Here is a 22,492-nt window from a genome sequence, read left to right on the forward strand (position 1 = left end):
CACAAGCGCTTTTCCATCCTGACAGAAAACAAACACCATGCACAATTTTTATTTGAAATTGATATGCATATTCCCAACATTCGAAGGTTCTTATTGTTACAGTGACCATTCAGGAAAGGTGTGCAGGCATGAACTTGAAAGTTGCTTCCTGGCTGTGTACTTCCGTTTAGGAATCATCCCTGGTGAGCAAGTTTTTTCCCTGCACTATTAGGTCAGGGAAAAGCCTATGACTGTTATTTCCACTTAATGAACAAAATTCAACTTGTAAAACCCATTGTACCGAAAGTCACCTTTTGAGTGCTGAAAGGCATCCTTCGAGAGGAAGGAAGTTACCTCTTTAATCACTGACCAAAGAGGTTTTTCTTCGTTTTTCTTTTTGGTGTATTTCATCCGCGTTGTCATATCAGTGAGCTAGCTAGTGCTGAGCTAACCTAAAGATTCATCCCACAATCCCAGTGTCCAATTTTGCAAACTCCGTGATAGGACAATGACAACAGTATCGACAGATTAATTGGTATACTGCCAATGTTGCTTATTTGAGGCTTTATTGAGTGATTGTTCTAACAGCAGCTGGTACCCTTCCACATACATATTATATCACATCATGAGTTGCCGTTCTAACACTCATAACACGAGTACATGCAACAACATGCTATGATTCATGTCAGTGAAATCCCCAAATTCAGATTAAGCAGTTCAATCCTCGTCATCACCGATTAGTAAGAAGCCATAGTACCTACACAATATAGAATCTTTAAATTAACAGTTTGTACAATTTAGTGTGCAGAATTTTATGCTAAACTGTACAATTTCGTGTTCAGAATTTGATGCTGAACTAAGTGAATGCAACAAGAATGCTAAACAAAGTGAATGCAACAATTATGAGGCACGTGCACTAGGGTGTCTCAAGAAAAATATAATTTGCCTCCAACCACCAAACAACGTTATAAAAGTTCTTCTTCAGGTAGCCGTAAGACAAAGATGGTAGTGAAACATCAGTTGTTTGTTTTGTTTTTTTGCATAGTATCGATCCAAGAGAAAATAGATGGATAATGTAGTTTATTGTGAGATTTTAAATGTCACTAAACCATACACATTTTCCCTTTAACCCCTCGGTGTAAATGGTCATACAGGTATTGAAAACTTTGCAGTAAAAAAAGATAAAAGCACAGGTAAGCACTAACTGCATGGCGTTTCCGCCTGACACATCTCCGACGGTGCCAGTAAGATAACTGCAGGTCATCAGCCGGGAGCCAATCTTCATTGATGTTTCGCTCCATTAATCCCGGAACATCTCACGATGGTGGAGCAACGGCAGGGACGTCTCCCTGCCGGCCCCTGCAGCCACCCACCGCTAGGACCCCTCTTTCCCCCACGTCCTGTCCTTCCTTCTCAGCTACAGCCAGAAGCTGGCTCTTTACATCTCTTCTGCCAGGTCCCTGGATACCCTCTTCCGTTTAGCTCCCCTCACTCCAATCTTCCTGAGGAAGTGCTGGATGGAAGTTCCAATGAACCCCCTGCAGCCAACCTCCACAGGGTAGATAGATGTTGTCCACCCCGCTTCTCGGCACTCAGCTACCAGCTCAGTGTACTTGTCTTTCTTACGTTCAAATGCTGGATCCATTCTTACCTCCCAAGGAATGGTTAGCTCTGCCAAGATCGCGGTCTTGGCTGCGGGGCACCACAGGAAGACGTCTGGCCTCAGAGAGGTGATGGTTATCTTTGGTAGAAACAAGGTCCACCCTTAAGTTCCAGTCGCATCCAGATGTTAGCAGTGTTGGTTTCTCCCTCTGGCTGATGTTCTGAGCCCTGGCCCCTTGTCCGACAAAGTGGATCAGTGCTCGTGCCCTGGGATGAAGGTCTACGGCAGCTTCCATCCTCCGCCCTCCAAGGACTTCTGCAAGCTTCCGAGACCATCGTGCCGCCACCTATACCTACCCTGAGCCAGCGCTACTTTCCAACTGGACAGGATGTGTTGCAGACTTGGGTTTGGGGCATTGTAGTGCTAGCAGCTTTCCTCTGAACCGTACCACTGCCTCAAATTGCTTGGGGTGGGGAGGGTTTCACATGTGACCTGGATGAGGAAGCTCAGCCTTGCTTGAGGCATCTTCCACATTTCAGACCACTTGATGGTCCTGTCTACCACTCCTTCCCAGGTTGACCATTGACCTTGCTGCACCCAATTGAGCACCTTGATCTTGTGCTGATCTTCTACACACCTGATTACCTCCTCAATCATCAGATCTTTCCTCTCCTTTTTTGATGCTTTCGACCAAAACTCGCAGGGGTGCTCCCCAACCCAAGCCGGTTCTCTCTGACTGGGTCCTGCCAGCAACTTCTCTGTGCATGAGCCTGCTCATGGCCTGGTCGATAGCCTCTTCTGCCTCCCATTTGAGTCCTGTTCGCACTGATGCCTTGGTGTTTTGTATAAACGGGTCAGTTGAGTCTCTTGGCTCCAGCACGAGCCTCGCCTTCTCCTTTCTGTAGCCCAGGTTGATTGACCCCAGTGGTAACTGCAGTGCGGTCTTCCCAAACAGCCCCCAAACAACTACATTGGCAGAAGTAAATAGTTAATTCACACACATTAAAAAAAAAATAAATAAATACTTGAGGATGGCACAATGGAAGAGTGGTTAGCCCACCTGCCTAATAGTTTAGTGGTCCCAGGTTTGATCCCGGCTTCGGCCTTCCTGTGTAGAGTTTGCATGTTCATGTCGGTTTTCTCTGGGCAATTCGGCTTCCTCCTACATTCCAAAACCATGTATGGTACGTAAATTGTCTTTAAGTGTGATTGGCTGGGTTAGGCAACAGGAAGCCTGTGTTGAATTGGAAAAATAAAAAAGACAATAATAAAAAGGCAATAATGAACAAATGGATGAAGTATAATTTCCAATCTCTGTGCCTATACCAGCTGTCTATGGGCAGTACGTGGGGGACACCCTGAAGTGGTTGCCAGCCAATTGCAAGGCACACAGAGACATACAACCATTTATGTACTCAATCACACCTAAGAACTACTTAAGAGTGTCCAATTCGCCTGCCATGAATGTGGGAGGAAGCCAGAATACCCAGAGAGAACCCACACGGGCTCAGGGAGAACATGCAAACTCTACACAGGAAGGCCGGAGCAAGCTGGAATTGAACTCAGGCCCCTGAACTGTGAGGCGGACGTACAAATTACTGCCTCACTGAGGCACCCTCTATTGTAAAATTCTTTATTAAAATTGTATTCTGTTTATTGTTCATATTAACAACATGCGTCAATTGGAGTGGTGCTCCCAATTTTGTAGAATCTATTCTATTTGAGAGTATTATTGTTTAGTAAAAAAATGTTACTTGAGATCCCTGGGATTATCCTATGCCCCACAAAATCAGAAAAACCACTCCTCAATTTAAGTCAATGATTTACAAAACTGCTTTGATGTTACACTGCAGGAGACAATAAGAAGCCCTACTTTTAGTGGTATGCCTACTTTCATAGGCAGATGCTTGTGTATTCGATGTAATATTAGGTGGATATATATATATATATATATATATATATATATATATATATATATATATATATATATATATATATATATATATATATACAGTGGGCCCCGGGTTACGAACTTAATCTGTTCAGCGGCTACGCTCGTATCTCGAATTGCTCGTATAGCGGGCAATCCAAACCCATGTTAATTCGTGAATGCGTGCAACGCGCGCAGAAGCCTTAGGGAAAAACGTCACACTGTATACATATATTAAAATTGAGTGGCATAATCTGCTGTACACTTGCATTATATAACAAATACAATGGATAAATGGCTTTTACCTTTGAAACGACGAGACTTGAGCTGGGTGTAAGCAGAGGGGGGTATAGACCAACGCTTCAAGTCAACATGCCGATAGATATGCTATTGGTCTTACAGTGTTACACTAACTCTTTCAGTCAGGGTGCAAATCACGGAGATACTAAAAAAATCATCCTCTTATTTCTTCCTTTACCGCTGCTAGTAATTTTAGAAGCTATGTCTAACAGATAAAGTTTGCAAAGTCTTCACAACATTCCGTTTTTCACTCATTTTCTCTCCTTCCTTCCATCCTGTGCCATCAAGCTAGATAAAGGCGTCCGGCCAATAGCATATCGGCATTTCTGTGATTGACGTGTGACGCCGGCCAATAGGATCTCCGTGAGTGAGACCGGGTGACCTTAATCGACCAATAGCATATTCGCATCTCCGTGACTGACTGATAATTATTCGCACTTTTTTTTTAAATGGTTGGAATGTATTGACAATTAATTTAAAAAAAAACACATTTAAACCAATGACAATTCTTTGTCCTGCAATCGGCACATTTAATTTAATGTCAGCTGTTTTTCCCTTTAGCTGTACAAACACTACACTTTAATGGTAATATATTTAAACACCGTGAGTGAGACAGTCAGTGTGACGTTCTAAGAGCAATAGCGTTCACGTTGCTGCCACAAGTATCTACTGGTGATTTAAATGATATGTCTGCTGAATTTAATGACGCAGTTAAGAGAGAACATTATCACATACTCAATGGCTGGCATGTCGGATTGCTCGTAAGGCAAAAAGTTTGTTCGTAAGTGGGGGACAAAAATCTCTGTGATCCACGCTCGTAAGGCTAATTGTTCGTAAATCAGGGTGTTCGTAAGCCGGGGGCCGACTGTATATATATATACAGTGGGCCCCCGGGTTACGAACTTAATCCGTTCAGCGGCTACGCTCGTATCTCGAATTGCTCGTATAGCGGGCAATCCAAACCCATGTTAATTCGTGAGTGCGTGCAACGCGCGCAGAAGCCTTAGGTAAAATCATCACGCTGTATACATAAATTAATATTAAGTGACATAATCTACTGTACAGCTGCATTAAATAACAAATACAAAGGATAAATGACTTTTACCTTTGGAAAGACGTGACTTGTGCTGAGATAAGCAGAGATGAGCAGAGATGAATGCTCTAAGTCAATACGGTAAATCAGATATGCTATTGGTCTTACAGTGTCAAAGTAACTTTTTCAGTCAGGGTTTTCTCTACTTCCTTCCATCCCAACCAGCTGTGCCATCAAGCTAGATAAAGGCGTTCGGCCAATAGCATATCGGCACTTCTGTGATTGACGTGTGACACCGGCCAATAGCATCTCCGTGAGTGAGACCGGGTGACCTTAATCGACCAATAGCATATTGGCGTCTCCTTGACTGACTGATAATTATTTGCACTTTTTTTTTAAACGGTTGGAATGTATTGACATCTTATTGATTAAAACACATTTACATCTGTGACGATTTTTTGTCCTGCAATCGGCACACTTAATTTCATGTCAACTGTTTTTCCCGACGTGAATTGAGCACGGTGGAAGCGGAGAGGTGGTTGTGTGTGTTGCATTTACTAGGCAGCACACTTATGGCTTGTTCGAGCGTCAGTTCACCTTTGGTTACAACTCACAAAATTGCAACAATGACGCTGTCCCAATGCATATCGGGAGATCGCCGACTAACCTGACATGCAATCTTGTCTAGCAACCATTATATGGCGCTGTATCATCACCCGTAATAGGGTGCAGAGATTAACCTCTTGAGTTAATACGGCAACGCATATAGGCTATTGGCTTACAGTGTTACAGTAACTCTTTCAGTCATGGTGCAAATCACGGAGATACTAAAACATCATCCTCTTATTTCTTCCTTTACCGCTGCTAGTAATTTTAGAAGCTATGTCTAACAGATAAAGTTTGCAAAGTCTTCAAAACATTCCGTTTTTCACTCATTTTGTCTACTTCCTTCCATCCTGTCCCATCAAGCTAGATAAAGGCGTTCGGCCAATAGCATATCGGCATTTCTGTGATTGACGTGTGACGCCGGCCAATAGCATCTCCGTGAGTGAGACCGGGTGACCTTAATCGACCAATAGCATATTGGCGTCTCCTTGACTGACTGATAATTATTCGCACTTTTTTTTAAACGGTTGGAATGTATTGACAATTAATTAAAAAAAAAACACACATTTAAACCAATGACAATTCTTTGTCCTGCAATCGGCACATTTAATTTCATGTCAGCTGTTTTTCCCTTTAGCTGTACAAACACTACACTTAAATGGTAATATATTTAGACACCGTGAGTGAGACAGTCAGTGTGAGATTGTAAGACCAATAGCGTTCACGTTACCGCCATAAGTATCTATTAATGATTGTAGATGACGCAACTGCTGAATATATTGACGCGGTTAGGCGAGAACATTTCTACATACTCAATGGCTGGTTTGACGGAATGCTCGCAAGACGAGAGGTTTGCTCGTAAGCGGAGGACAAAATTCTCCCTGATCCACGCTCGTAAGGCGGAATGTTCGCAAATCAGGATGCTCGTAAGCAGGGGGCTGACTGTATATATATTGTGATGGGACAAGTTTTTATCTAGCACTTTAGCCCCCTTGAAAAACAAAAGTCAATCAAAACTATTCAATATATTCAAGATTCAAGAGTTGTATTGTCATATGCATAGTAACACCACACTATAAAATCCTTATTCTGTCCACTTCCCCGAGCAGACTTACATTACGTGCCATAGAGCAAACAATAAGGTAAGCAATAAAAACAGAAATAAGGCAATAAGGATAGTGATAATGAAGCACAAATGCTGAAACGGATATTTTGTTTGGTAAATTTACATGATTTATGATCTTAGAAACAAATGTGAGGCTATATTGGAGCTTTGAAAAAACAAAAGACAAAATATTGTGGACCCCCGGGTTACAGCGTCCCTCGTTTGTTTTTTTTTAACGTTACAAATTGGAATACTAAGTTTTTTAATCCCCTCTTTATGGTATTTTTCATGCATGCCCTGTGGGATTGGCTGTGTTGATGTTGTTTTGCCTCCCTCTTCAGGCGTTTTTGGTAGGTAATTGCTCTTCTTCTCTTTTTGTGTCAAACTGCTTACAACATCACGCAGGGCTTAATTCGTGGCGTCATCAATCTGCACATTCTGGGTTTCTCGCTTGACAACAACAATGTTCTCAAGGTTTCCATTCTCTCTTTGTGTTTAAAAAGGGATCACTTGTGAGTTATGTTTTGCTTTCTTAGTGTGACATGCATGTTTTCTGGTGCATTTTATGTTCATAATCGTTTGCTGTGTATGTATTGTTTATGTCTGCCTGCGTATGAATGTGAGTCGCACTACTCATACGCCATTGTATGCGTCATTGCCTATGTCACTAAAATGCTTGTCTGTTTTTGGTCGGCATCACACCGTCATTAAGATCCTGGTCTGCTATTGGTCAACTTCACAGTGTCACTTAAATGCAGATATGCTAAAGACTTGATCTCGTGTGAGTGCTCACAATGTCGCATTTATTGTGCATTCTAGTGCTTAATTCAAACTTTAATTCCTTAGCCATGGGTCCCAAGATTGCTAATGATGCTAAAAGTATAAGTAAGAAGATGATTATTATGGAAACAAAGCTGGAGATAATCAAGAAATACAGTACGAAGAAGACTAAGCGAGGCTAGGCAACCCTTGTTAGGGATTATGGCCGGAAGAAGCTCAAATCTAGGTCACTCAAAGGTAAAGAAAATTTCTCAGTTTGTATTTATGATGTTGTTTATGATGATTTAATTGTATACATGTACGTATTAAAGAGTAGAACTTACTATACTATTTTGTTACCAATTTTTAATATGTATATACAATTTTGAAGGTTTTACCTGGGGTTTTATAGGCATTAGCTAATTACCATTGGTCTATATGGTTCTCCATATGACAATTTTGCCACGATTCCCACTCCAAAACGGATTAATTTTGTATGGCAGGGGTTCACTGTATGTTAAAAGAAAATCAATGTTTTAAGTCCAAGTTATTTTTAATTCCCAAAACTTGGGGTCAAATATTTCGTTGGAAAAATGTATTTCCTGGACAAAGTCAAATTAGTGACTATCCCTAACTTATCTGCTTCTAATGACAGCAAGATATCTAACAGGACTTGTCACACAGAATGCCGACAAATTATCAAAAAATTGTAAAGACTTGTTTACATCAATATTAATCTATGTATAAACAATAAATCCTGACAATGCACACCATACATACCATATAAACTGAGCATTACGTATCAGATTCTCAACAGGTCATGTCAAAATAAAACGCTAATATGAAAATAGACTTGTTCTTAAAACAGTCTTATATACAGCAAAATGTTAACATTTAATTTCTGAACAAGTGCATACATATATATATATATATATATAAATATATATATATATATATATATATATATATATATATATATATATGTATGAAAAAAACACGATTAATACCTGAGTGCTACCCTAAGTTTTGCAGAGCGTGCTCTGGCATTCTCCTGGACATCAGCCTTTTTAGGGACAATCACTTTTTTTTGCAAAGGACGCCAATAATCACTTTGTCTGCTTTTATTTGTCTCCATTGACTTTTCCTTCCATGTGCCTTGCTTCCTCAAGCCAAAATGATACTGATCTAAATTAGACATATGAGTCCCTTGAAGAAAACGCTTGACCAGTCGGTCTTCCAGAGAGTGAAACGTGATGACGCAGAGACGTCCCCCAGATCTGAGAACCGTCTGGGCAGCATGTAAACCAGCATGAAGTTGGTTCAACTCATCATTCACAAAGATGCGCAGAGCCTGAAAAGTCTTGGTGGCCACATGAGCAGGTCGGTGGAGTTTGTCCTTTCGAGCATAAACAACAGCCGCAGGAAAAGATCCTAAGAAAGACACAGAGAATTATGCCATGTCTACAAGACTAGAATATTTATAATGGTTATCATTTAACTGCTTGAGAATGCAAAAAACAACACCTTCTACTTCATAAAACCTGTCTCAAAAATGGACTGGAACAGGGAAATTTATCATAAAACTGTAGAACTGTAGAACTCCTCTACAACAAAATCAAATTTGCAGCCAGAATTTTTTTGTAACAGGGGACTTTTCACGATAGCAAATCTATGTTTCCGATGTAAACAAAAAAAATGTGTTGTGCAATCTGACCGAAGTTTAAAACAAAACATTAAAAAAATATATGAAATTGCCAAATTTACAATAAGCATTCATTTTAATTTTTAAATCAATTTCTTGCATAATGTCTTTCACTTTGCTTCATCCATCTTTCATCTTTATTACTTTGACACTGCCTTCAAGTGTTAAGCTTGGTTTAAGCTTGACGCGGCCGTCAAATGACGTTATTTCGGCAAACAGGACCCTCGGTGCGGCGTCCACGAGGAAACAGAGTTCCCGCGGAACAGAGTTCCAGCACCGCGTATCTTCTGGAATTTCTTTACGAGCAGACAACATGGCAGACAAACTATTGCTTATGGAAGTTTGCCGGTAAAATCACCTTCATGATTAGTCTACAAAAGAAAGCACCACCTTGGGGAGAGATGAGGAGTCTGTTTAGATTGTTTGATTCTACTAGGATTCTCGAACTCTGTTATAGAGTAGTGTGGTTTCTATGCTGTCGAGTCCATTTACTGCCACCTATAGTATGGGAGAATGTTGTCTGCCTGCGGAGGAAAGCCGCTCCATGTATACAGTGCTGCAAAATGCGTACCGGCGTGTGATGTATAAACCAAGCTAGACGCTGCAGGCTTGCTTTCGCCGTAGTGAATTTTTCAGTGCAACGCAAATGCAGAAAAAAAAAAAAAAAAAACATTTCGTATTATGTCACGGGAGAATTTTTCCTTGTATGAGGAAGTAAGAAAAAGGGAAAGGTTTCCATGCATGGGTTTTCTTTCACACTAGGGGGTATTTTTGCACATGCAGGTTTCGTTGTACTGTATTCATCCAGTTTGACTGATATAAATTCAACTGAATTTATATCAGTCAAACTGGATGAATGGATACAGTTTGATGAGTTGGATACAATATGTTTTGGTCGTTCTAATTTTCTCAAAACCGGCAAAACCCTCGGAAAATCAGTAGAAACATGAGAAAATGCCAAGCCACTTTAACCTGCTCCTGTTTATGTGGAAAATCCGTGTCAGTAAACTCCTGACCCTATCTCTTGCGATGAGTCCATTCACTGTGTGGCAAAAAAAGCATGTTTTTTTCTGTATTCAATACCTTGTACTGTTGGGAGAGTTGGACATTTTCCGCATTGTTGCAGGTCAGTATTTCAGCATTCGTCACATAGACCACATGTAAGTAAAATTCAAGGTTTTGCTGAGCTTAACTTCATGCGCAGGTGTGAAACTCCATTTCTCCAGGGCCGGTATCCTGCATGTTTTCACTTTTCAACTTTTGCTCTCAAATACACCTGATTCAAATGATCGGGATCATTTTCAACTCCTGCAGAGCTTGCTAATTAACTATTCATTAGAATCAGGTGTGTTGGGGAGAGCAAACCAGAAAACAAGCAGGATAGCGACCCTCGAGGACTGGAGTTTGACACCTATGACTTAACGGATAACGCCACATGGGCCATGCCCGTCATAATGAACTATTTTCATTTTATATATTATCCGAGTCTGAAAGCTATTTTATTTTGAACGGCGGCAGCATAAAAAGTATATCTGAAATGCAACCGATCTGCGTGAAGATAGAAACAAGCTGAGGGCTTGTTTCTCATTAATGGTGAGTTCATATTTTGTGTGCACTTTATATTCACCATTCCATTCACATTAATCATATAAATTGTAGCAGTTGACGAGTGCAGAGTGACCTTTTTAGGTCGTTTTAGTTGTATGTTCTTATTTGACATTTCCTGCAATCCAAGCATCATTTTTAAGTCCAAGGAGGAAATAATATTTGTTTTTTGATTATTTTGAGCATTCAAGTTTACTTAAGTTTACTTAAGTTACGTGCTGTTGTGACGTCATCCAGCAACTCGCGAAAGTGCTAATGGCGTGCGAACATCACACAGTCTAAATTGGTATGTGTTTGTATGTGAATATGTACAATGTTAGCTGTAGCTAATGTCAATTTTATGTTTGTTAGTTCTACAGTATAAACTGTTGGTGCAAAAAGTGGACGAACATGTAAAAATGAAAAGTTCAAGACCACAGTAAACATCGGTGCAAACAACTAGGGTCTTTCATTTGTGGATAAATGATAAAAATGCATCAAAAACTGTAACAAATAGACATCGCGAGTTGTGATGAAGTATTACATTACGCGTCTCGTGTCTCATATGCCAACAATGTCATTTTTCATACTCTGAATTTTCTCTCGTAACTAGAGACACTATTTTTCTGCAGAGGCGTTTGTAAGTAGAGGTACCACTGTACTGTGCCAAAATCAATATGAATCCAGTGATAAAAAGAAAAGAAAAAAATCAGGCAGCCAAAAGAGTAAAGATTCAAATGAAGGAACCTTGGTTGATTCAATACTTGCACTTGGCAAATGGTGCATGCTCGTTAATAAATTTACATCATTAATTAAGCCCGCGTCAACAACTGATGGCAACAAAATGAGATTATTGAATATGCACAGACAACTGTATGTAGGAAGCGAGTGAAGAGCAGCAGGTCCATTCGGGCCACCGGAGCTTCAATGCAGAGCAGATGGACAGCGGACATGGTGTTGACTGGCAAATGTGTCAATAAAATACTTAAGTCAACGGAGCCAAATGTTTCTAGTTCATGCCAGGTTCATATTTCAAATGTTTTTGATGTCTGGCTATTATGCACAGCTTTCTGCACTCATAGCCTGTCTTTTGAGTAAATGTTAGTTTACAGTCAATAAGGAAAACATTTTTGACGCATTCATGTTTCAATAAAAAACAACAAGGAACCGAACTAGATTGTAGCAAAAAAAAAAAAAAGCAGTCATGCAGACAGAGGACATGGTTCTCAAACAACACTTGTATGCCCCTCTAAATGAAAGCAGAAAGAAGATGTGGACAGTATCAATATACATCCGGCTTTAGGCCCTTCCTTTGGTTTGATGACCCTCAATAAATGAAGGGCATGAGTGGTAAGGAGGTTGCATACACACAGTCTGGTGTACTGACCGGAAAAGGAGATTCACTATAGGTGCCCATTGATATGGGCGGTCGCACACAGGGGCGGGGGCGAGGGGGTGACCAGGTCACCGCCCCATTGTCCCACGCTTTGCACATGACTGGGTGAAGCCACTGGGAATTGGCAATTGGCACAAGCCTCAGTGTGACCAGAAAAGGAAGAAAAAACAAAGTATTTGATGTGACGTTGCATAAAGCGCTTGCAATTTCCAAGAGAAATGAAGTGTCTGTGAATGCCACTTTGTAATGGCTACATACAGTACATACAAAATGGCATACATTTATGTCATTTCTATCTAGTAACAACATGTGTCATCCCTTGTTCTTGTCTTTTGGGTTGCGCGTGACACTACAGATTTGAAAAACCAACCATTGAATATCTACAAGAAAATGTACGAGACTTACAGTAAATATGAAGATTGCTGGCAGATGGACCAGCAGATGGTCCTGTCAAATCAAATTTTTGGGTGTTCAATTCAAAATAGGACAAATATATTTGAGGTTGTGGGGTAGAGGTTTACACCATTTTAATAAAAAAGAGCCATATAAGACCTTTAAGAGAAACGGCAATAAATAGAAAAGTGAGTGATGTGGCATTTCTCCCCTCCTGCACTAAACAGCCTAAGGTATGAGTCACACTGCAATCAATACAATGCCTGCACAGAGACCAAGCCCAAGTCTCGCCTCACCAAGCTATGTGCTCTCTTCGCCTCTTTCGAATTCGGCTTTCAAAGATCCAGGAAACAGATACGTGGAGAAAAGGGGATCTTGCCATGTGTGCAAAAAGAAACAAAAATACATGTATTTTTGGAAAAATCCCTCCTTTACACAAGGTATAGAGTGACAAGAACAAATGTATTGCGTAACAACCCCGAGAACATCAAGTGCATGATGCACAACGTATTCAATGAGAGTGACAGCACCGGGACAAAAACACCTTAATACATGTATAGTTTGAAATACCACACTGTTATCCCACCTGGCATTCTGAAATGGTTAATTATATTTTATATATGCAGTATTACTGGGTGACATGGTGACAGAGTGGTTATCACGTCCGCCTCACAGTACAGAGGCCATGGGTTCGATTCCGGCTCCGGCCCTTCCGTGTGGAGTTTGCATGTTGTTTCTGCGCTTGTGTGGGTTTTCTCCAGGTACTCTCCATGGTTTTCTCCAGTTAATGGATGGATGGATGGATGGATGGATATGCGGTAGAGTACCTGATTTCCATAATGTTTTAATTAATTGTAATGATTTCTCTCCTATGTGAGCCGTTACCATGGTGGAGGGGTTTGTGTGTCTCACTCATCGTAGGAGCTAAGTTGTCTGGGGTTCTATGCAAGATCACCTGTTACGTCTTCAGGCCATGATCTCGCTGGAGCGGTTCGCAAACGAGTGTGAAGTGGTTGGGATGAACATCGGCACTTCCAAATATGAGACCGTGGTCCTCGGTCAGAAATGTGTGGAGTGCCCTTTCCAGGTAGGGGATGAGCTCCTGCCCCAAGTGAAGGATTTCCAGTATCATGTGCTCTTGTTCACGGGCGAGGGCAGGATGAAGCAGGAGATCGACAGGAGGATCGGCACAGCGTTTGCTACGATAATCTGCGGCTTAAATGGGTTTCCCCCGCATGGTGTCTCACCTCTCAGAGATAGAGTGAGAAGCTCTGTAATCGCCGCGGTGTTCGGAGTTGAGCCACTGCTCTTCCGGGTTGAGACAAGCCATTTGAGGTGGCTCGGGCATCTGCTTAAATGCCGCCTGGACGCTTCCTTGGTGAGGTGTTCGAGGCATGTCCCACCGGGACAGACCAGGTCATGGTGGAGTGACTATGTCTCTTTACTGGCCTGGGAACGCTTGAGGATCCTGCCGGAGGTTTTGGACGAAGTGGCTGGGGAGAGGAAAGCCTGGACTCCCCTGCTATAACTACTTCCCTCACAACCGAAACCCGGATGAGCGCTAAATAATGGATGGGCACCATACAATAACAACACCAGTCTGACAGACAAAGCTGTTTCCAATTGCCAGGATTTTGTTGGATACAAGTCATTAAGCAATTATTTCCTTTATCCACTTTTTGGTAAGTGTTAGACATTGTAAATGTGTGGTAGAGTTGCCAAAGTTGTTTAGCATTTGTCCATTTTTCTAGTCTCTTGGCCAATGTATATCTATCCACAAAGGTCAAAATAAATAAATAAATGAATACAAATAAATACTCTCCAAGGATGATCATTCATCATTAGAAATGGACCGATATGGGTTTTGCAGGACAGATACCGATGATTAGTAGTAGAGAGGGCCGATAACTGATATTTGGAGCCGATATTCCTTTGCAGTAAAATTGTAAAAATTGCCGTAAAAAATGGAATAATGCAAACACTGAACTTCATTGTACTGCCTAAAGCAAGTTTATTGAACTACCGAAATAGAAAATAAGAGCTCAAAGCCAAAAAAAAAGGAAATACCATAAGGACTCTCTCTCTCTCTCTCTCTCTCTCTCTCTCTCTCTCTCTCTCTCTCTCTCTCTCTCTCTCTATATATATATATATATATATATATATATATATATATATATATATATATATATATATATATATAAATAATGCAAATTCCACAAAAAAATGGCTGAGCTCTTTTTCAAACTGAGAATCTTGACAGCAAGGCACATATGTGTGAGGCACATGTTCCATCGTACTGCATCAAATTTGTCAATGTGACATTTTATTTACAAGTGCAAGGTCACAGAACAGCCACAAATCTCATCTCTTTGATATGCCAAAGACATTTCAAAAGGGTGCAAAGAGGATGGATTTGAATCCAAAGATTTGATAATAATGAATGAACTATAACATAAATAATTTGTGTATTCAAAATTAAGCAAATTTTAACTCGTATAACCCAGTCTACATCGTTTTCTTTCTTTCTTTTTTTTTTTTACCTCACTCATACTCTTGCAATGTAGTTGCTATGTACACAAAAAAAGGACTGTATTCTCAACCAAACAGTTGAAACTTGAAACTTGAAACAGGCTAATTCAAAAATTGTGCCATGGTTTCAGATGTCTTTCATCAGTGATCACTCTTATTATTATTCATGTTTTTATGATCATTCATATTAATTTAGCTGAAAAAAAGAACTTGGAATTTCTCCAATACCTAAAAAGTCGCAGTAAAATGAAAGAAAGGAAACAAACTCAGCCTGACTAGTCGCAGCAAACAAGTCTGAATTTTATGTTGTTTATAAATCTCACAGTTGAATTGGGTGCAGGTGCACGAGCCAAATTTCATAAATGGCAATTTTTTTCTTGTCAGCATTTATGGCACAATTGGTCACAGAGCCCCCGGTGCTACTTGCTTCAATATAGAACTATTTGGATTGTTTCGAATAAGCAGAGGCAGTGATTTGCTGCTGCTCTTCAAAAGAGATCAGACGGCTGCTCTTACCCACACCTGTTCTCCCCGGGTGATGCTGACGCACAAGCTGCTCTGTGCAATAACTATTGACTACAACATTTCACTCATTCAGTACCTCAAATCTTGGAGGGACATCAATAAAAGGGCCAAAACAACGTTGAAGGAAAAAAATGCAAACAAATAAAGTGTCATGTGTTACCATTAACAATCAGGTGTTGAGATGGGAGGTTATGGGGAAATGCAAGTCAATAAATGAATAAAATATTTGCATGAGCAAAAATGCATCTTTGGGTTGAAAAAGAGACCCGTTTCAAATGTACAGATAATGTAGCAGAGTTTCATTTAAGGGCACTGACCACAATTTGTTTCAGACTCCAGCTTTTTGTCACAGCCCTTTTACCAAAACGGAAAGGACAGAACGAAACACGAATGGGACACATTTGTGTGATTGAGTGATAGAAAAAAGGACTTGGAAGTGAATTTGCAATTCATTACGTTCTAGCTTTCAGACAATCTGTGGGAATGAATTAATCAGGTTTATGTCTCACTACCTGCTACCACGCTTGCAAGCTGCAGTGTGCGGGTGATGGGGTTGATACGGCGTGCCTCCACAATGGCTGCAGCTATTTTCCTTGCGTGTCTCTCCTCGCCGTATGCAGTGAGGATGGAAGCAAGAGCCTGTTGATCTAAGGTATTCACCACGTCAGCAGCAGAGGGCATGTCGGAGAACCTACGCACAAACGGAAGACCAATTAAAGTTGGCGACGTCACGTCCTTGTTGACAGCACTGAATCAAGTGCCAAGCGTGAGATAAAGAAAAGCTTTATGTTGACAGCCGTCGCAACAAGGATTTGAGGCGGATCAAAATGACGGACGGTGATGAGGTTACGTTTAGTTGGTATCAAATCCTATTTACGTACAGTAAAATCATATAGTAGATGAGTATGGGGATGATTGGTGAGAGCAATGTGCATGATTCTATTTGGTGTTTTCTTCAGACTTCATTGGGAGCATCTGGTAGCACACTTGTTCATTATGTCCTCTTGTCCTTATGTCCTCTTTTTTTTTTTTTCTCAAAGTCACACAATGTACAGCAGCCTACTGTATTTTCTTGTCTGGAAGCAAAGCTACATTGTTTAATAACAATAATAAAAAGGGCATAGTCGATTGCAGTGCTTCTCATAGCGTATGGACTTTGCAGGGGGTTCGTGGAAACATGACGCCTGAATATTTTCAGTCATTTGATGAATTCCAAATGTGTGTGCTACACACAACATTGTTCCTGATAATTAAAGTGTAAATTCCTGCTTAAAGGGGACACATTTATTAGAACTCGATTTTTTTGTGGTAAATGTTATAAGTTATATATAGAAGGCATGTTTTGTTATTTTTTTTACTTTTTGTATTTGTACTTGTAGGAACATGCTCGTTGCTGGATTTGACTGCAGTATTTTGTATATTGCAACGCTACAGAAGCATATGTGAGATGAAATGTCAGGTAGACGCAACAGCAGGTGCCAAAATAAATGGTTATCACTTGGGAAAAAAGCAATTTTGTGAATGTTTTAGAACCTTAGCGTGTCTTGGTAATTACCTTTGTGTTAAGAATGAATAGGGTTTAATGAGTAGTGGGATCATTTATCCACTTATTTCTGCAGTTTCTTTGTTGTTTGTCTTAACCGTGGTGCAGAGTGTGTGTAGTTCAGGGGGCCACCAAAGTTTAGGGCTATCATTAAGGATTAGTCTGACTTTTAATCAGAGGACTTGAAGTGTGGCTGTTTCAGCATGAAAGACATTTACACATTTAAAACCAAGGCAACCTATAAGTATCGTGAACATTATTGATGACATTTAATGATAAACTCTACATTTTGTATTTCAAAAGCATCATATTTACATAAATAAATGTTTTGGGGATTGGTTATACATAAAGGAGTCTTGTTGCAGTTTGCAAAGATGAAAGGGGAAAATAAAATCCCACCCATAACCTCATGGATACAATTTAACCCTTCAATGAAGACTAGTACTCGCTTTGAATAATCATAATCAAATGCAAGCATTGATAGCAAGGTAAGAACGTGTGGTAAAAATTGAAAGCATTACCTGCACTCTTACTGACCTTGTATTAATTTTTGGGTTTAGCCCGATCAGAATACAAAACAGGTGTATTTTTTCAATTCATAATCTTACAATGTGGTTTTGCTGAGGTTAAACAATTTGCTTTTTCTCAGTTAATTGGAACCGGAAACCTGCTATGATGCGTGAATTCCACCAAGTCAGATGCCCCCCTCACGGACATAATACATCCATGAATAGGTGTATGAAATGTGTTTTGTAATTGAATTATAATTATAATAAAAGTACATCAGTTGGCGCTTGATTTTGTTGTTTTTAGCATACTGAATTAACAGCTGGAACGTGATTTCAGAACAACGCTGTGTCGTTCACATTGGAGCCTGCTAACTCCAGGAGTCAAAGATGATCAGTCAGGAGAGCCTTATTGCAACGATATCCTTCTGGGAGCAACTTCAGAATAAAAGCGAAACTAGGCCGTTATGTTACCTTTACCATGAGAACTTTGATATTGAAGCATTGGCTGGCTTCCTCACAAGATTTGGCTTATATACTATGACACAGTGGCTTGCCAGGCACCGCATTGTCTCGGATGTCTTATCGCACATAAAAAAATAAATAAATAAATAAACGATCTCTTCCCATTTACCACACCCGTCTTAACCTTACTATGGAGGCGGAACTGCGCATATTGGTGAACCACCTCCAGTCCCAAGCACTGCACTAGAATAAATACCATATTGCCAGCACTCACACAAGAACAAATCTTTAACGTGCCGCGATTTTGAAACGTGATGCCAACCAATAGCAGACCAGCATCTTAGTGACTCCACGACGCTGACCAATAGCAGACCAGTATCTTCGGAAATCGTGACGCTAACCAATAGCGGACCAGCATTGTAGTGATGGAAGCAGTGACGGGTGTAGTGATGTATGAGCAGACGCTCGCACACACTGACCGCCATGTTTGAGAAGTTGTTTTTTATGTCGTAAGGCAAAAAAAAATGACGTAAAGAGGGGAAAAAAAACGTCGCGGTCCACATCGTAAGGTAAAAAAAAAAACATAAGGCGCGGACGTCGTAAACCGGGGGTCAACTGTATATAAAATGCCATGACTCCATCTATGTAGAATCTCGAGGAGTGATTTAGTTTTACGCTAAAGTTCCTTTTTTTGCAGCTGAACAAGACCAAATATTAACTGCTTCAGACTCTTATATAAAGACTCTATCAGATTTCTGTTTGTTTGGACTATTTTTATGACAAGTTCAAATCTTACCTTGATCTTTGACATGAACAACCTTAACAGCAAGTTCACCACTTCAGTCGAAAAATACAACTCATTTATTCCAAGTGGCAAGCATACATCTTTGGGGTAGCTCAAGATACCTTATTTGTTACGTCATATTGAATGCAGACTAGATTCTACTGCGCAACTCCTTTTCTTCTGAATACATTTTGTAAAAATCTTAATTTTGATTATGGGTCCTGATGAGGCAGCACGGTGGAGGACTGGTTAACGCGTCCGCTTCACAGCCCAGGTCGTAGGTTTGCTTCTGACTTCAGCATTCCTGCGTGAGGTTTGCATTTTCTCTCCATGCCTGCACTGATTTTCTCCCTCCAATGTTCCATGCATGGTTGGTATATCTAACACTCTAAACTGTCCTTAGGTGCGAGAGTGAATATGGATTGTTGGTAGTCTTTGGCAACCAGCTCAGGGTGTGCCCCGCCTACTGCCCAAAGAAAGATGGGATAGGCTCCAGGAAGGCCATGACCCATGTGAGGATAAGCGGTTGGTTTGCTTATACGTATGTGACTATGGATGAACGGGTCAGTCCTAAATTTTCTGTGACTCTTTATTTTTTTCTAATTAAAACAAAAAAGTGCCTGTCTGCTTACATAGTTTGTTGTCATTTTTGTAAACTTTAAATATGATGAAAATACATCACCTCTCTCCATCCATTCTCATGTCCAATGGTCCATCCTTGCTGAGCGAGAAGTCTCTGTCTTTATGATCCATTTGCATGGAAGAACACCCAGCATCCAATAGGACAGCATCAATACTGCCCGCTTTAATGTTGATGTCAGAGAGGAGGGCTTTAAGCTCGCTGAATCGTCCAAGTAGTGGTTTTACGCGGCCACTAGAGAAAACAAGATCATCATCACTTAATTGCACATGTGCATTTATATACAGTAATATATATATATATATATATATATATATATATATATATATATATATATATATATATATATATATATATATATATATATATATATATATGTATGACAAAAGTCTTGTCGTTTATCCATTTTGTAGAAACAAAAACAATTCCTAATAACCTGACCTTTAATTATTCATTTAGTTTCAGAAAAGGCTCATATAAAAGCTAAGACCCTCACAAATGATGATGAATGTACAAAAATATATTTGTTTCACTGAAAAATGATTTATCATTTCATGAAGACATAAAGTCAAATACAAAAATATGTTAAATAAAATAAGCGAATTAAGTAGTGGTGCTTTGAGAGCCAAATGTAACATTTTGAATGACTTCCATGGGCTTTAAAGACTGCAACCATGCAGTTCCATGCAAGGATTAATACAATTTATTGATGAAGTCATCAGGAACAGCAAAGAAAGCAGTCTTGCATAGCTCCCAGATTTCATCAACATTCTTGGGTTTCATTTTCCATGCTTCCTCTTTCATCCTAGCCCAGACATGCTCAATGATGTTCATGTCTGGTGACTGGGTTGGCCAGTCCTGAAGGATCTTGATCTTCACAAGACATGTGATTGGATCGCGCGACATCGACTAATGAGGACAAGAGTTGTAATCCACTTCCGCCCAGGACTTGTAATCCATTCCTGCCCTCATCACGTGTCTTGTAGGAGTGCCCGTAGCATGCGCATTTCCAGGCAACTTGTCTGTTTGACATGCAGGAAGCCTTTTTTTAAATTTTTTTAAACAAAAAAAAAAAAGCACCGAGGGGAAATTGGGGCCTGGCCAGTCCACATTGCAAAAATGTACATACAATTGACAGTACTTATTTTTAAATTAAACTATGATTTATTACATCCCTATGCTTCAAAAAAAAGCAATAACAACTGTAACAGCAAATGGGTTTACGATACATTTTTAAAGATTTGCACATCTGAGTGAAATTTAATTCGATATTGAGGCCCCACAAGGTGTTAGTTACTTGCTAATCCGAGATTTAATGAGGAAGAAAGAGGTAACAACAGCCATTTTCCATTTTTCTGATCTTGCATATTTAAAAAATGATCATGATATTCTTTGGAAGCCTTGTATCTGCCTCACCTATTCCATTAGAACTTTCCAATAACTGGCAGCGCAAAGCCTTGTACACTCAGTCACTTCCTCACGCAAGCACGGTGAGATCTTCCAGCCACACATGAAAAATTCATATGACCTTTTAACATTGTCTGATCAAATATGAGGGCACAGGAGAGCAACAGGAGTAACCAACTTTATCATAAAAGTTGGAAAAAAAATACACCTTTTTGCACCACTGCTCATAAAAATATTGTCCAATCGAATCTAATCAATCTTCTTTTTAAAATTTAAGCAGCTCGGTGAGGCAGTGGTTAGCCACCTCACAGTTCAGGGACCCGAATTCAAATCCACCTGGCGCTGGCCTCCCTGCGTGGAGTTTGCACGTTCTCCCAGGGAACTTTGGCTTCCTCCCACATTCCAAAAACGTGCATGGTATTTTTAATTGGACACTCGAAATGTGCGCTCAGGTGTGATTGGGTGTGTGAATCGTTGTTTGTCTCTGTGTACCTGCAATTGACTGGCAACCAGTTCAGGGTGTCCTACCAGCCTACTGCCCATGGACAGCTGGGATAGGTACCTGCACGCCTGTCATTCTAATGAGGATAAGTGGCTTCAGAAAATGGATGGATGGATGTTTACAATTACTTACAGACAATCAGTAGTTGAGAAGCAGCCACTTTATTTCATGTATTTTCAAGCTACGGATTCCCATGAGGGAGCCGCAGCAAAAAAGGAAGGATCCTAATGATTTTTTTTTTTTAATTGTCCATTACAAAAATTCAAATTAATCAAATAAATTGATATGTCACACAGGCCTACCTCATATTAAAATGCTTGTATTGTTAAAAAAAAAAGAGATTTTACCCATGTTAAAAAACTAATTACTCAAGAAAAAGGCAAGTAGATGAAAAACCATTAAAAACAGTAACATTTTAAATTCTGAAACTGGGTGTGACAGATGCTGCCCCTTTTTAGTTGCAGCCAGGTTTGAGGAGAAGATGTAGTCTATTTCTTCTGTTTTCAAGACTTGGGATCAGCAGAATCGAGATATGCTATAAAGCTCTGTACAAACACAGCATGTAAACATCAAGCATACAAACAAGTTCAATTTTGTGTGTCTGTGTGTGTGCGTGCGTGTGTGTGTGTGTGTAAAGAAGCATGGTCCCAGACCTGCTCCATAAGGAAATTATTTCATCTCAAAATTTGATTGAGTACTTCAACTACACAAATATAAATCAAACGAGCTATAATACTTTAACACAATGCAATTAAAGATGTAAAGTAAAAGATAGAACACTAAAACAAGTGGAGAGTTTCATGCTGAGTTGAAAAACAAGTTTTGAAACACAGCAACAGAATAAGTTCTATCGCCTTCAACCTTCGGCTTTACATCTCGATACCTCTGGAGCGCGGGTGTCAAACTCAAGCTCATTCGAACTCAAATTAGGCCCCCACATCATTTTATGTGGCCCGCGAAATGCTGATTTGACTTCAAGTTTCTGGCAAAAATACTAAATTTGCTAGTTGTATTCAACTTATATTTTTTTTCCCCATCCTCTCCTTTTGAAAAGTTTTTGCCGGCCTCTGATTTCAAAACTCGATAAGTGTGTGACGAACACACTTAAAATCATTCAGACCATGACTTTAGAAATGTGTTTAAAATTGAAAATGTCATCAAAATTTGGGACTTCTTCAAGACGAAGGGAGAGTCCCCGGCA

At 40.0% G+C, this 22,492-nt stretch overlaps 1 protein-coding gene across 3 annotated transcripts in view; it reads right to left on the reverse strand.

Moving 5' to 3' along the window:
- Positions 1–7,849: 7,849 nt before the first annotated feature.
- The window catches only part of mettl15 (methyltransferase 15, mitochondrial 12S rRNA N4-cytidine), a 47,318-nt gene continuing 32,675 nt past the window's right edge, over positions 7,850–22,492 (reverse strand). For all 3 annotated transcript variants that reach the window (XM_088412171.1, XM_088412173.1, XM_088412172.1), the window contains 3 exons: positions 19,425–19,616; positions 15,957–16,135; positions 7,850–8,746 (listed from right to left, as the gene is read on the reverse strand). In XM_088412171.1, the coding sequence (XP_088268297.1) occupies positions 8,316–8,746; positions 15,957–16,135; positions 19,425–19,616 (802 nt within the window). In that variant the 3' untranslated portion in view covers positions 7,850–8,315. The remainder of the gene's footprint in view (positions 8,747–15,956; positions 16,136–19,424; positions 19,617–22,492) is intronic.

The sequence above is a fragment of the Hippichthys cyanospilos genome, chromosome 4, assembly GCF_059441005.1.
Source record: "Hippichthys cyanospilos isolate Australia breed blue-spotted pipefish chromosome 4, RoL_Hcya_1.0, whole genome shotgun sequence".
Classification (NCBI taxonomy): Eukaryota; Metazoa; Chordata; class Actinopteri; order Syngnathiformes; family Syngnathidae; genus Hippichthys; species Hippichthys cyanospilos.